The sequence below is a fragment of the Zingiber officinale genome, chromosome 6B (genome assembly GCF_018446385.1).
Source record: "Zingiber officinale cultivar Zhangliang chromosome 6B, Zo_v1.1, whole genome shotgun sequence".
Lineage (NCBI taxonomy): Eukaryota > Viridiplantae > Streptophyta > Magnoliopsida > Zingiberales > Zingiberaceae > Zingiber > Zingiber officinale.
The window spans coordinates 23,227,924-23,242,306 of NC_055996.1; the positions used below are offsets into that span (position 1 = coordinate 23,227,924).

The 14,383-nt window shown below is 36.0% G+C and overlaps 1 protein-coding gene across 1 annotated transcript; it reads left to right on the forward strand.

Moving 5' to 3' along the window:
- Positions 1-738: 738 nt before the first annotated feature.
- LOC121990834 (two-on-two hemoglobin-3-like) lies at positions 739-3,562 on the forward strand. The gene is given in 5 exon segments (XM_042544895.1): positions 739-743; positions 2,230-2,328; positions 2,433-2,457; positions 2,460-2,565; positions 3,262-3,562. Coding segments are annotated over 5 exon segments (450 nt in total). The 3' UTR covers positions 3,477-3,562.
- Positions 3,563-14,383: the final 10,821 nt, after the last annotated feature.

The following is a 14,383-nucleotide window of genomic DNA, read 5'->3' on the forward strand; positions in this document are numbered from 1 at the left end:
CTGCAGCCAGGGTGTTTGGGATAGGACAAGTTGACCTGAGGTTCACCTCTGGAAAAGTCCTGTCACTGCATGAGATGCATCATGTTCCAGCGGTCCGTCGAAATTTGATTAGCGGGTCAAAGTTAGTCCGCGCTGGTTATGAGTTGAACTTTAAATGTAATAAAGTTGTAATAATACATTTAGGAACCTTTATTGGAAAAGGTTACCTTAATGAAGGTTTATTTAAACTCAATGTAAAAAATGCTACCTTAAATAAATCTACTGATATTGGTTGTTCATATAACATTGAGTCTTATGATATATGGCATGACAGATTAGGACATGTCAATTTTAATACCGTAAAAAGAATGATGAATCTAGACATGATTCCTAAGCATGCTATAAATAATAAGAAAAAATGTGAAGTTTGTGTGCAATACAAACAAACCCGAAAACCATTCAAATCAATTGATAGAAATTTTGATATTTTAGAATTGATTCATACTGACTGTTGTGAGTTTAATGGTGTAATAACGAGAGACCATAAAAGGTATATCATTACCTTCATTGATGATTACTCTCATTATTGTTATGTTTATTTGCTGAAAACTAAGGATGAAGCTTTAGATAAATTTATGATTTTTAAATCTGAAGCTGAGAATCAAACAAATAAATCTATTAAGAGGTTAAGGTTTGATAGGGGTGGAGAGTTTACTTCAAACCTATTTCAAAAATTTTGTCAAGATAAAGGTATAATTCATGAGGTAACTGCTCCATATAGTCCTCAACGGTATAGCAGAACGAAAAAATTGAACCCTTGAAGATATGATTAATTCCATGTTAGGCAGTTCTGGGTTACCCAACTTCATGTGGGGGGAGGCTCTATACACTGCATGCCATGTGTTGAATAGAGTCCCCATGAAGTCAAGGGATAAAAACTCATATGAGCTTGGAAAGGCCAGAGGAAAAGTTTGAAATACCTTAAAGTGTGGGGGTGTCTTGCAAAGGTACTAGTACCTGAACACAGAAGGAAAAAACTTGGTCCAAAGACCGTAGATGGTATCTTCTTGGGTTATGCTCAAAATAGTATTACATATAGATTTCTGATTATTAAATCTGAAATTTCTAGAATAGATGCAAATACTATTGTAGAACTTCGTGATGCTACATTTTTTGAGGATATATTTCCTATGAAGACGAGAACACCTCAGTCTATATCTAGTATTCCTACTAGAGATATGCCTGCTTCCGTAGAGGCCCCATTATCCGTAGAAGGTACACCTTCCTCAAGTAACTCTAGACTAGATGAATCTAGTGAGCATACAGAACTGAGAAGGAGCAAGAGGCAACGTGTGTCTATGGATTTAGGCCAAGACTTTATCACCTATAGTATAAAAGGTGACCCTGTGACATATAAAGATGCTATGGCTTCTCCTGAAGCTAAGCACTAGAAAGAGGCACTACAACAAAATCGCTCATAGACATCAGTGGAACAACAACGGTTTTAGGCTAAAACCGATGTCTTTGAGTATTTTACACCGGTTTTTCTAAAAACCGGTGTCTATGAGCGCAGATTTTAGCTCATAGACATCGGTTTTTTAGGCGATGTCTATGAGCGCCCTTTTTTTCGTTAATAGACACCGATTTTAACATCGGTTTTTAAAATCCAATGTTAATGAACCCAAATAAAATATTTTAATTTTCCCCACAAGCCAAAATCTGCACACTGTGAATTCCCTCCAAACCTAAATCTTTATCCCGCCCCTTCCTCCGCGCGACCATCTCTCTCGCGATTACCTAAACCGAGACATCTCTCTCAGCCTAAACCTAAACCTCCGACCATCTGACCATCCGACCATCTCTCTCAGCCTAAACCTAAACCTCTGACCATCTCTCTCAACCTCATCTCCCTCTTCCCCCCTTCCTAGATCCTCTCCCGATCAGGATCAAGACACGACGAACTTGCTTCTCCGTCCAACCACACCGCATCTCCTCCAACTCCTCCATTTGGTTGAGAAGAGGAGGCCTTCTTCGCATTCCGATAGTTTTTCCTTCATCCATCTCCGGTCCAACATTCACTGTCATCGTTGGAGTCCTTCTTTACATTCCGAAAATTTTTTTCTTTATCCATTATCGCTACTGAAGTTCTTCCTCATCTTCAATAGTTTAGCAGGTGGGTTAAGTCAAAATGGGTCGGCGCCACAATTATCAAGGCTATAGATAATACGCTACCTTCGTCCTCGAGCGAAGTGCCAGTGAGCGACGCCTCGCCATCGACGAGACCAACCTCTTCGAAACCCTAGGCGGAATCCAGCCCTTCATCGATCTCTCAACCAATTTCTACAACAGGTGAGCCGATCTACCTACCTCTTCCTCCGCGGCCCTCTCCGTCCATTGCAGATGCTCGATTGATTATGACCATCTCTGATTTTGTTAACACAGATGGTTGGTAGGGTTTTCGCTGATGAGGAAGAGTGGGGTTCTGATCTATCTTTTCGAATTCAAAGAAGGAGGACGCGATTTGGAACCAGTACGAGTTCTTCGTTCAGAGGATGGGAGGCCCTAATCTGTATTCCCAGAGGAAAGGTGAACGGAACTTGTTCTTTTGATGTCTGATAGCTTCTTTCTGAAACTTGCACTATTTGTTTCGCCTTTTAAAGTAGCAAAATCATTTAGCATCTGCCAAATTTATCATTTTATATTTGTTTTATATGATCAGAATCTTACACAAATTGATTATTGTGATGATATTCGTATCATTGTAATTTCATATGACCTCTTAAATATTCTATTCTCTTTTGTAATCACCTTGTGTTCAGGATTTGTTCATTGAGCCTTTAGGAGAATGGTGGTTAGGAAGTACAAAATGGTTGGTGTCCTACTTTGATGCATACTGAGATATTGTTATACCGATCATATCTCTGGTGTTTCGGTTATGTGATTATATCAAAAATAGTCACATAACTGAAACACCTGAGTTCGTGCATTTGAATTTATTATGAATAATTAATTTTAGTTTGTGGATATGCTGCTATATTTAGACCAGTATTATGGAGTTTGATGCAACAAAAGGCATGTTTTATTCATTTGGTAAGGAAATCATAAGAACAATTTAGTATCTGGACTCAACTAATACAGAAGAAAAAATCTGAAAAATATACAAGAAATTGATACATCCATCTCTCTCTATAGATTCCAGTTCTAAGTTTGCTTCTGTAATGAAGGGAAACCTTTGGCTGAATTGTTGCAATACAGTTTCGTTTGAATCAATCATTATTGCAGGTCATCCAGCTCTGATCGGACGACATGCACCATTCCCTGTTACACACCAAGCTGCTGAGAGGTGGTTGCACCACATGCAACAAGCACTCGATAGCACCATGAGCATCGATCCTAATTCAAAAGTCAAAATGATGAATTTTTTCAGGCACATATCAACCCACACTGTGTCTTCCTTTGTTGATGATATGAATACTATTATTATTTTTATTATTTAGGCTGGCTTTCAGGCACACTGCTTACTTTCTCGTGGGTGGGAATGAGATGACAAGGCAAAGGCAACAAGTTCTCAATGTAAGCATGCAGCAAATGGACCATCAACAACTACTTGAGATTCAACTTGCTCTTTAATTGACACAGTTACTTGATATCATAATTCCCTTTTGTGTTTGGCATGGAGCGCACAGTCTATGTTAACTGCAATGACATAATTCCCTTTTGTGAATTGAAGTCAATCACAGACACTTGCATAGTTGTGTATATGTGGTAAGCTTTCGATCGAATTGGACTTTATTTATGTATTTTATTAATTTAGATTTTATCATTTTTTGTTCTTTGCTGTAGTGAACAAAGTATTTTTTGTTCTAATCTGTCAACAGATGCTTGTGGAGTCCTGAAGGTTCTATTCTTGGTATGTCGAAGCAAAAAAACAAAGTTGGATTATTTTGATCAAGTTCATCAAACTAAAATTCTTGTTATTCTTCTATGATACTAATAGGTGTTGCATTTTCAAAGCATCTAGTGCAGATCTATGCTTTTAATTTAAATGAAGAATTACGACAACATTTGGAGGTCAGTTAATAGTTATGGTGTTTGGCAACCATATATATGATGATGATGATAGCATCTTGTTCTGCAGATTGATGCTCATATAGGCAGTGTTAATGACATTGCCTTTTCCTATCCCAAGAAGACTCTCTCGATCATCACTTGCGGCAATGACAAGGCAATTAAAGTGAGTAAAACCATGTGGTTGATCAGTCAGAAGATTGTACAAGAAGAATTGTATGTTCTTAACAGGTTCCGTTGCATGATGAATAGGTGTGGGATGATTCAACTGGACAGAAACAGTATACTGGACAGAAACATAATTATATATTTCTAGTGTTTCATTATTTCTATCTGTGAAGTTTTTCTTCTCAACTTCAACTGATGGTAAAATCAAAGCACTTGGTTCCAATGCAGTTTTTCTTCTGGATGCAGTTTACTAGCACTTGGTTCCAATGCAGTGCATAAACTCTGGCAGTGGCCGTGCGATGAACGAAATCCATCGGGCAAGGTCAGAAAGAAACAGTTGTAAGAAATTATCTATTTGTTATAAGCCTAGTGCTGATTGTTTGCTTTGCTTGTTTAGTCAACTGCATCTGTTGCTCCTCAGCTCCGTCAGCCACCAAATGGTATTCTTATGACCAATGAAAGGAGTGATAACAATCCAGAAGAAGCAACTGCTTGTATTGCTTTATCTAAGAATGACTCTTATTCAACGTCTGCATCAGGTGGAAAAGTTTCTCTGTTAAATATGAGGACTTTTAAGGTGCGTAGGCATATTTTATCAACACACACTCAGAAGAATTTTTTTTTGTATTATTTGTGTGCCTTTACCTTCATTAGATTCGTCTGGCAGGAAGATGTTGTTGATGAATATATAGATTCGTGCATATGTAAGTGAACCCCTTCCCATTGTTTGACAAAAGATGACATATTCTCAGACTGAAGCAACACAATGGCATATTAAAAGGTGGAGCAAAAGCATGCTCTGGTGGAAGGCCTTGGAGTCTTGCATGTATTATTCGAGGATTCAAGGATCGAAGTGAAGGTAAATTTCTTTGCTTGACTTTATCAAGTAGATAGCGTCAAGTTAAAACAGGTGTTAATGCCTCGTGTGTCAAAATCAAAATTGTTGTTATGCATCGAATAAGAGTTGCAAATCTTTTACTACTTTTTACAACTTTGTTCTGCAACTTTTGGATAATCTATTGTAGGATGCCCAAGATTGTTCAGCAAGTTTATGATTCTGATTCTGCTTAGGCTCAGTTTCAGTCTATAGCTAGTTGATTCTAATTTTGACAAAATATGACAAAATTTTTTAATGAACCCATATCAGGTGGTTATTAGTAAATAGGACAGAGAAATATATTATCAACATCAATGAACCCATATTTTTGCTAACTATTTGGTCAGCTATATGGTTCTTAGTTCTTACTCCTCAATTGAACTCTATGCAATATGCATGACTAAACCATTGGAGTCTTAATTTTGTCAAGGTCTTCACTTTGTTTAACTATATTATATATTTTATTGAATGTCATTGAATATGTATATTTTTCTCGTGTTCTGGTTATTTGAATTTACAAACTAATTGCACAGATGACAGGGAAGAGGGATGACTAGGAAAAGGGAGGAGCGAACGAGAAAAGGAGAATGGGGTCGGACTTCTACCACTGAGGACTTCAGAGCCGACCACTGAACTATGCTATGGGACCTAGGGAAAGGATTGAATGTTGGATCTGGACAGGAAGTGAGGCCTACTGCTCCGTGGGGTACCCATTAATGGTTAGGGATAGTATATCTATTAGCTAGCTTTTGATGTAAAAAGAATGTTTGGGTATTTTATGGATATTGTTCTAAGAAGATTATTTATATAATTTGTTAATATTTGTGTATTTTATGGATATTATTGAATGAAGAATATTTGTATAATTTGTGAATATTTGTGTTTTTTTTTTGTTATTGTCGGTTTTTCATGGTTTTGGAAATCAAATTTGTGAAAAAATATACATATTACATCGGTTTTCCACTGCTGTAAAATCGGTGTTATTAACTAATATTACATCGGTTTTCCACCGCTGTAAAACCGGTGTCGTTAAGTGATACTACACCGGTTTTAACCCGATGTCTAAAATGGCAGACTTTTAACATCGGCTTCATAGACATCGGTCGAAAATGAAATAGACACCGGTGGAAAACCGATGTCTATGAAGGTTTTTGTTGTAGTGAGGCCATTAAAAGTGAAATGGACTCTATTATCTCTAATGCCACTTGGGAGTTAGTAGATTTACCTCCTGGGTGTACCACTATAGGATGTAAATGGGTGTTTAAGAGAAAACTAAAACCTGATGGGTAAGTAGATAAATTCAAAGCCCGCCTAGTTGTTAAGGGATTCAAACAGAAAGAAAGGATTGATTATTTTGACACTTATTATCCTGTTGCCAGAATTACTACAATCCGAGTGTTAATAGCATTGACATCCATATATCATCTTGAGGTCCATCAAATGATGTCAAAACGACATTCCTAAATGGAGATCTTGAAGAAGAGATATATATGGATCAGCTTGAGGGACATGTAGTTTCTGGAAATGAGAATAAAATCTGTAGGTTAGTTAAATCTCTTTATGATTTGAAGCAAGCCCCAAAGCAGTGGCACGAAAAATTTGATAGTGTTATGCTATCGTTTGGCTTTGAAATGAATGACTCTGATAAATGTGTGTATGCTAAAATGAAAGGTGATAATTGTATTATCTTATGTTTATATGTAGATGATATTCTACTTTTTGGTTCTAACCTTTCTATTATTAATGAGACTAAGACCGTCTTAAGTGGTAAGTTTGATATGAAGGATATGGGTTGTGCTAATATGATTTTAGGGCTGAAGTTGACTCGATCAACTGATGGAATAGCAATTTCTCAGTCACTCTATGTTGAGAGAGTATTAGAGAAATATGGCTATAGCCAAGTTAAATCTGTCGTCACACCCTATGATCCTTCAAAAACTCTCCACAAGAATAAGAGTGGAATGGCAGTGTCTCAATTAAGATACTCACAAATAATAGGTAGTCTAATATATTTAGCAAATTATTCTAGACCTGATATTTCTTTTGCTATAATAAAATTGAGCAGGTTTACCAGCTGTCTGGACAGAACACATTGGGATGCATTAGACAGAGTACTCAGATACCTAAAAGGCATCATATCCTTGGGCTTGTGGTATGGGAGATTCCCTACAGTCCTGGAGGGATATAGTGATGCTAGTTGGATAGCTGACACTGCTGAGTGTAAAGGCGTTACTGGTTATGTCTTTACACTTGGAGGCGGTACAGTTGCTTAGAGGTATGTTAAACAGATGATTATAACCCATTCTACATCTGAGACAGAATTGTGTGCGTTGGATACCACAGTAACTGAAGCTGATTGGCTTAAGGGTCTTCTTTCTGAAATTTCCTTGATGATGAAGCCAATACCTTCTATTTCAGTACACTGTGATAATCAAACAACAATAGCTCAGATTAGAAACTCCAAGTATAAACAGAAACAGAAGAGACATATATAAATAATATTAAAGTCTATTCGTGAGTTAGTGTCTCTTGGAGTGGTGTCATTGGACTTTGTAAGTTCAAAGGATAATATTGCTGATCCACTCACTAAAGGACTTGATTCTGAGAAAATCAAGAGATCCAGTAAGGGAATGGGACTGAGGCCTATCTTGGTTTCATCTATAGCGGCAACCCAACCTATCTAATTGGAGATCCCAAGAAGTAGGTTCAATGTGGTATAAACAAGTTATAAGGGTGAACCGTAAGCATCAAATTGATTAAAATGTAATCTCATAGTCTCTTCCCTGGATAGATGCTTGACTGCTAGTAAGGATGAGCTTAGGAGCTCTTAATGAGTTCAAGGTCTTAATGACAAGATGCTCGCAGTACATCCTTGGAGAACTCACCTATGTAAGTGTAACTGTGTGGCCGCGGTGTGGGGGGTCTAGGCAACTCTACTTAGCACTTATGAAACAAGATTTGGTGGCATGACCAATGCACCAACTCAGAAGGATTCAACCGTCGCTCGTGATGAGTTGTTACCAATTAATTTTCACATATAAAAAGTTTAAGATCAAGACTGAGTTCTCTTCAAACCTATGTGAATAAGATTGGTGTACTTAGGTGAAAATTCAAATCGGAAGGTATTTTCACTAAAAGCTCATTGCAACCAAGTCTCAGAACATATCTTTGTTTTCGATAAAAAAAAATAATTTGAATTAGTGGGGGATTGTTGAGTTTTAATTCAAACTATTCCTTTTGTTTCTTTTTGATAATGCATATGTGTATACATTTAGTCTCACATTGCTAACCTAAAAAGGTTGGAAGGCCTTATATATGGAGCTCTTCCATGCTTGCTTAGCAAAGTTAAGGGGACCTACACGCATGCGTGGGTCGAGCCCAAATCAGGTGGTTTCGGGGGGTTCGAGCCTGAAATCCATAAACCGAGCGCGACGCACGCGATCATCGCGCGCAGGGGGGTGCAAATCCCCAGCTCATGGGCCTCGCGCTTGCAGGCGACCTGGTTTGTTTTTGCCAGTCTCTTTGGTCTGGTTCTTAGTTCTATCCCGAGCGTAAGGAAGCGAGGCACCTGCCCGGTTCGCTGGCAAAGCAATGCTTCATCGTGAATAAATGATGCGCCTCTGTTCATCGTTCCTCACACCAAAAATAAAGCAGTCTGCTTTCTCCTCCTTCTCTATATGTCTGTGCTTTCTCCTCCTCACTGAGAGTTTAGTTTTTCCCTGTTCTGAGGCTTGGTGTTCCGCGATCTGAGGTTGAATCCGAATACGACGTTCGTCTTGGAGTGCACCTACGGACGACGCGAGTGGTTGTCGGATCTTGGGAGAATTTTGCCGGAGAGCCTCTGCACCGTGGGAGGAAATAAATTCTCTAAAGACAGTCGGCACGCCGACGCTTCAACCGGAGATACCAATTTCTTAACCTTTCTCATCTATTTACCTGTTTATTGCATGCTTGCTATTTTGGTGCAATTACTGTGTTAGTGCTCTCTTTAAACAACAGAGAATGCTGCTCGCAAGATGGGGGAACGGTGAATGGCGGTGTCGAGTGGAAGAAAAGGAATCGGGTGATTAGAAGAAGAGAAACCTAGTTTATACCTAGGTTAATATAATCCAACCTAGGTTAATTAATTTAATTAACTCCCACTTATGTGAAAATCCAAACAAGCTTTCACTAATCCAATAGATCATTCCCTTCAAACGTGTCATACAAATTCCGTTTAAATCTTGAAAAATTCCTAAAAATCTCTAGAAAATCCAATACGATTATTTTTCTAATAACACTTATTATTTAATTTACCGTATCTTATAATAAGACTTGGAGTGGGAATATAGCTAAAGCAATAAAGGTTTGGATTAATCTTTATTTGATCTTAATTTATAACTTAGATTCTATTAATTATGTATCTAGTCTCTCTTTATATTATATGTATTTCTATTATATCTAATCAAGATTATACACATCTCTATTTTTCTAATGATAATACAGGATAAATATAATGAGCTAACCTAGTACAGAGGTGCTCATAAGCTAGTGATGATCTTGAGGGATCTGAGCCCTCTGTTAGCAATAATATGAGTTTATGGTTGGAGGCGAGTAGGGGAGCCAATGGGGAAGGATATTGGGAATGAGTTCCTTAAGCAGAACGAGTTGTTGGTTCATCTTCCACTCCGCCAGCAATAAGGGCCCAAATAAAATCTAGATTGATGAGGTTATCCATTTGAAAGGCATTGCAAAGAGATTAAGAAATGGTACAAAGGGATCAACAAATGTTGTAAAGGGATCAACAAATTAGCGATTTGTGCAAACAACAAGACTTTATAATATAACATCTACAGTTGAGCTCCACTTCAAGTCAGATTCCTCCCCGTTCCCGTGATGATGGTGACGATAACAACGACGATGATGATGGTGGTGATGATGGTTTTTCATGACTTTATTTATGTATGAATGTTATTTGTCACATAATTAGTCTTTTTGAACATTAATTATTTTATTATGAACTTTTTATTTTTGTATTTGTGATTAATACTGTTAATTTATTTTGAACAGGGTTGGTGAGACCAATACAAATTATGACCCATACAGGAAGTAAGTATTAAGTTTTGTGTTAGTTTATACGATTTTATTTCCTTTTATAAATGATATTTTTTTTTATTTGCTTGTTTGTTTGTTTGTCTGATGCAGGAAAAGAAAAAAAATTGAAGGAGAAAAAAGTGTTTGTCATGGAAGAAGAAGATAATTGGGTGATGTACCTATTGACTTGTATGGATTTAATGTAATTGATACTTCTTGGATTGACTTGTTTTTATGGATTTGATATGTAAATACAATGTGTATGTAACCTATTGACTTATTTTGATGTATGGATTTAATATGGATTTGGTTTAGAATATAATGGGATGTGTATGTTATGAAATAGGATGTGTTGGATGTATATATTAAATTGGATGTGCTATATAAACAGGTTTGTAAGTGGTTGTTGATGTATATTGTATTAACACGATACAAATGGAGAAATGGCTAGGTTCTGGAAAATATTTTAGCATTTTGGGATGAATTTGGCGATGAATTATTTTCATCGTTAAATTATCATAAAATTACTATGCATCACAAGTATGTGATGAATCCATGATTCGTCGCCAAATCTATGATGAATCCGTGGATTCATTGCCAAATCTCCGATGAATATGTGGTTTCATTGCAGATTTAACAAATTAGTAGATTTGCGACGAATATGCATTCGTCGCATATTTGGCAACGAAAATAGTATTTGTCGCCAAATCTAGGACACAATGGGGATTCGTTGCAAGCCGGATTTGATGACAAATACTATTTTCGTTGCCAAATCCGAGACTAAAATTGGATTAGTCGTCAAATTTGAGATGAAAATAGAATTTGTCATAAATTTTTGTTTGGTAATTTTGTGACGAATTTCATTGTCAATACAAATTGTAACGAATTTGACGACAAAAATACAATTCATCATAAATTCTATGCTGAATTTAAATGTTTTAATCGTAGAATTTGGCGATGCCTTTTTTCCAATGAAAATTTTTTTGCCGTAAAATTCATTGCAAATTTTTTTGTAATGAATTTTTTTTAATTCATCATAAAATTTGTCTCAAATTGTTGGTTTTTGTTTTGTAATGAAAGATAATAATGATATATATCAAGACAGCACCATACCAAAAAAAAAAAAAACAGAAGAAGCCAACAACATAGTCATAGTCTCATAGCAGACCTAACCATTTTTTTTTTCTATCATTAAAATGACCAATATCACCAATTCAAGGATCAATGAACTCACTAAACTGCAAGTGATTAATAAATATAATAACATATCTATTTTGGCATGTGTTTACCACGGCATGATTGCTATCCAAGGGCAGAAATAATATCCTATCTATTTTGACGGTCGAGAGCTCACAATGTGAAGTTGGCTGGAGAGGGAAGGGGACTGCGAGCAGCTTGACCGCAACTGGCCAAGCTCAAGGCTAGGGGACCGTGGGCAGCTTGACCGCGGCTGGGCAAGCTCGCTCGAGGCCAGGGGGCCGCAGTCAGCTTGGCCGCAGCCGACTAAGCTCGCGGTCAGGGGGTTGCTAGCCATGCTTGCGGTCGAACATAGAATGGGAGAGGAATTTAAAGGGGAGAGCTGGATTATCTGGTTGCCAAAGAGGAGATAGCATGCATGCCGAAGAGAAGAACATTGGAAGTTGATTGGAAGGAAGAGGAGAGAGTATGAGAGAAGAAAAAATTCATGGAATCCTAATTTGACTGAGATTTAGAAATGGAAATTAATTAAGTTTTTGTGGCTAAATAGAGACAGAATTTAAGTGTCTATTGCTAATTAGAGATGCGTATTAATTTCCATTGCTAGTTTGCAACCAAAATTTATATCCATCACTAGTTTCGGCTCTTCTCCTTATAGTATTAGCAATGGTTTTTTCGTCCCTAATTAGATATGGAAATTAAATTCTCTCGCTAATTAGCGACAGTTGATTATTTTGGTCACTAATTTAAATTTTTCTTGCAATATGTGTAGTGTTTATTGGTTTAGTAATTGATTAGAGATTGAAAAAAAACAATTGCTAAATTCGCCACTAAATTCAAATTTTTCTAGTAATGTATGTAGTGATTAGCAACGGGTTTTTTAGTCGCTAATTAGATATGGAAATTAAATTCCCTCGCTAATTAGCAACAGTTGATTATTTTGGTCACTAATTTAAATTTGAGTTTTCCTTGTAATAATTGTAATGTTTATTGGTTTAGTAATTGGTTAGAGATTGAAAAAAATAGTTGCTAAATTCGTCACTAAATTCAAATTTTTCTAGTAATAATGTATGTAGTGATTATTGGTTTAGTGATTGGTTTGGAAATAGATGAATTAATTAAAAAATAGAGTGAGAGAAACATTAATGGGTAACAAAGTTCAAGTTGAATTAGTGACTAAAGGGGGCTTATTGCCAAACAATTTAGAAAATTGATTGAAATTAGTGTGGTCTTGTGAATGTTAATGAACAAGTTACTCTTATAAAATAGATACACAATGGATTCCGTGGAATGGCCAAGGAGATAATTTCAACCATTAGCATCATGCGCTTAAATATTCCAGGCACGAGATCATGACTTTGAAAAATCACGCATTACAAATTCAAATCGTTCTCCTGCATCGTCTTCCACGGCTCCAACAGAAGATAAATATAATAGAATATCAGTCCAACTATTCTAGAAAAATTCGTATTAAGCTGGTCAATGTCCAGAAAATTCAATGGAGGGAAAAAACAAACTTTTCTTGAATAAAATCAAACTTACGTGTCTTATTAGAGACGGATGGAATTTATGTTTCTATCGCTAATTAGAGATAGGTATTAATCTTTGTCGCTAATTTGAGATGGAAATGGATTTTATTTTTCCATCGCTAATTAGAGACAGGAATTAAATTTCCTTACTAATTAATGACGGAATTTAAATTTTATCGCTAATTAAAAATGAGAGATTATTTCGATCACTAATTTAGTGATGGAAACAAATTTCATCCCTAAATATTCGGGTTTTTCTTATAATGTATACAGTGTTTATTGGTTTAGTAATTGGTTTGGAAATGGAAGAATTAATTAAAAAAGAGAGTGAGATAAACATTAATGGGTAACAAAGTTCTAAAGGGACTTATTATCAAACAATTTATAAAATTGATTGAAATTAGTGTGGTCTTGTGAATGTCAACGGTATTTCAATGAACAAGTTGACTAAATATCAAATAGGTACAGTGGATTCCGTGGAATGAAGAAGGAGCCATAAATATAATTTCAACCATATTACATCATGTGCTTAAACATTCCAGCCACGAGACCATGACTTTGAAGATCATGCATTACAAATCCAAATCGTTCTCCAGGATGGTCGTCTTCCACGGCTGCAACAGAAGAAAAATATAATAGAATATCAGTCCAAATATTCTAGCAAAATTCGTATTAAGGTCGTCAATGTAGAGAGAATTCAACGTAGGGAAAAATCAAACTTTCGTGAATAAAATCAAACTTACGTGTCCTATTATTACTTGACATGCATTGATTTAGGATGACTATGAAAGTCATGCAGGGTTGATTTAGAAAGGGGGCGTCCTTTTGCCGATAATGAAATCCTTAATATTATGTAATTTTATCGATGAAGATATAGAATATCGTCTTTATTCCACATAAAAAACATCCCACTATATTTGAATTCCTGGATTCGTCACTCAAGCCATGCACTACAAATCCAAATCCTTCTAAAATTATACTTATATTCATTATTTTTTAAGCTTAACTTACGTGTCTTATTATTACTTGACATGCCATTAATTTTCCCTTGATTTTTCTTCTGTTGGAAAATCTTAGTAAATTCAAGTAAACTTAATGTGTGAGAAATCCCTTAACAATCATCCTAAATTAAAACAAATTCAAATAATATATTTCTTTTTTCTTGAGAAATCATGCTGTAGGATAATTTGCAAAACTTTTTAGATTTACATATTGAGCAAACTTAAAAATTAAAGGTGAATTAGGAAAAGCCATAGTTAAGAGCATGATTTCTTCTATTTATTGATAAATTCTAGAATCTAAAAAATGATTTAGATATTGTGTTCATTTTTCTTAAAATGAACGTAGCTCATAGTCAAGATAGAGCACCATCAGCTGCTTTATTAATCACGTACATTTCCACAAGTAAAGACAGAAAATTTACACAGAGAAAGGAAATAGAAACACAAAAATGAGCTTATAAATATCAAGAGACATTAGACCCAAAGAACAC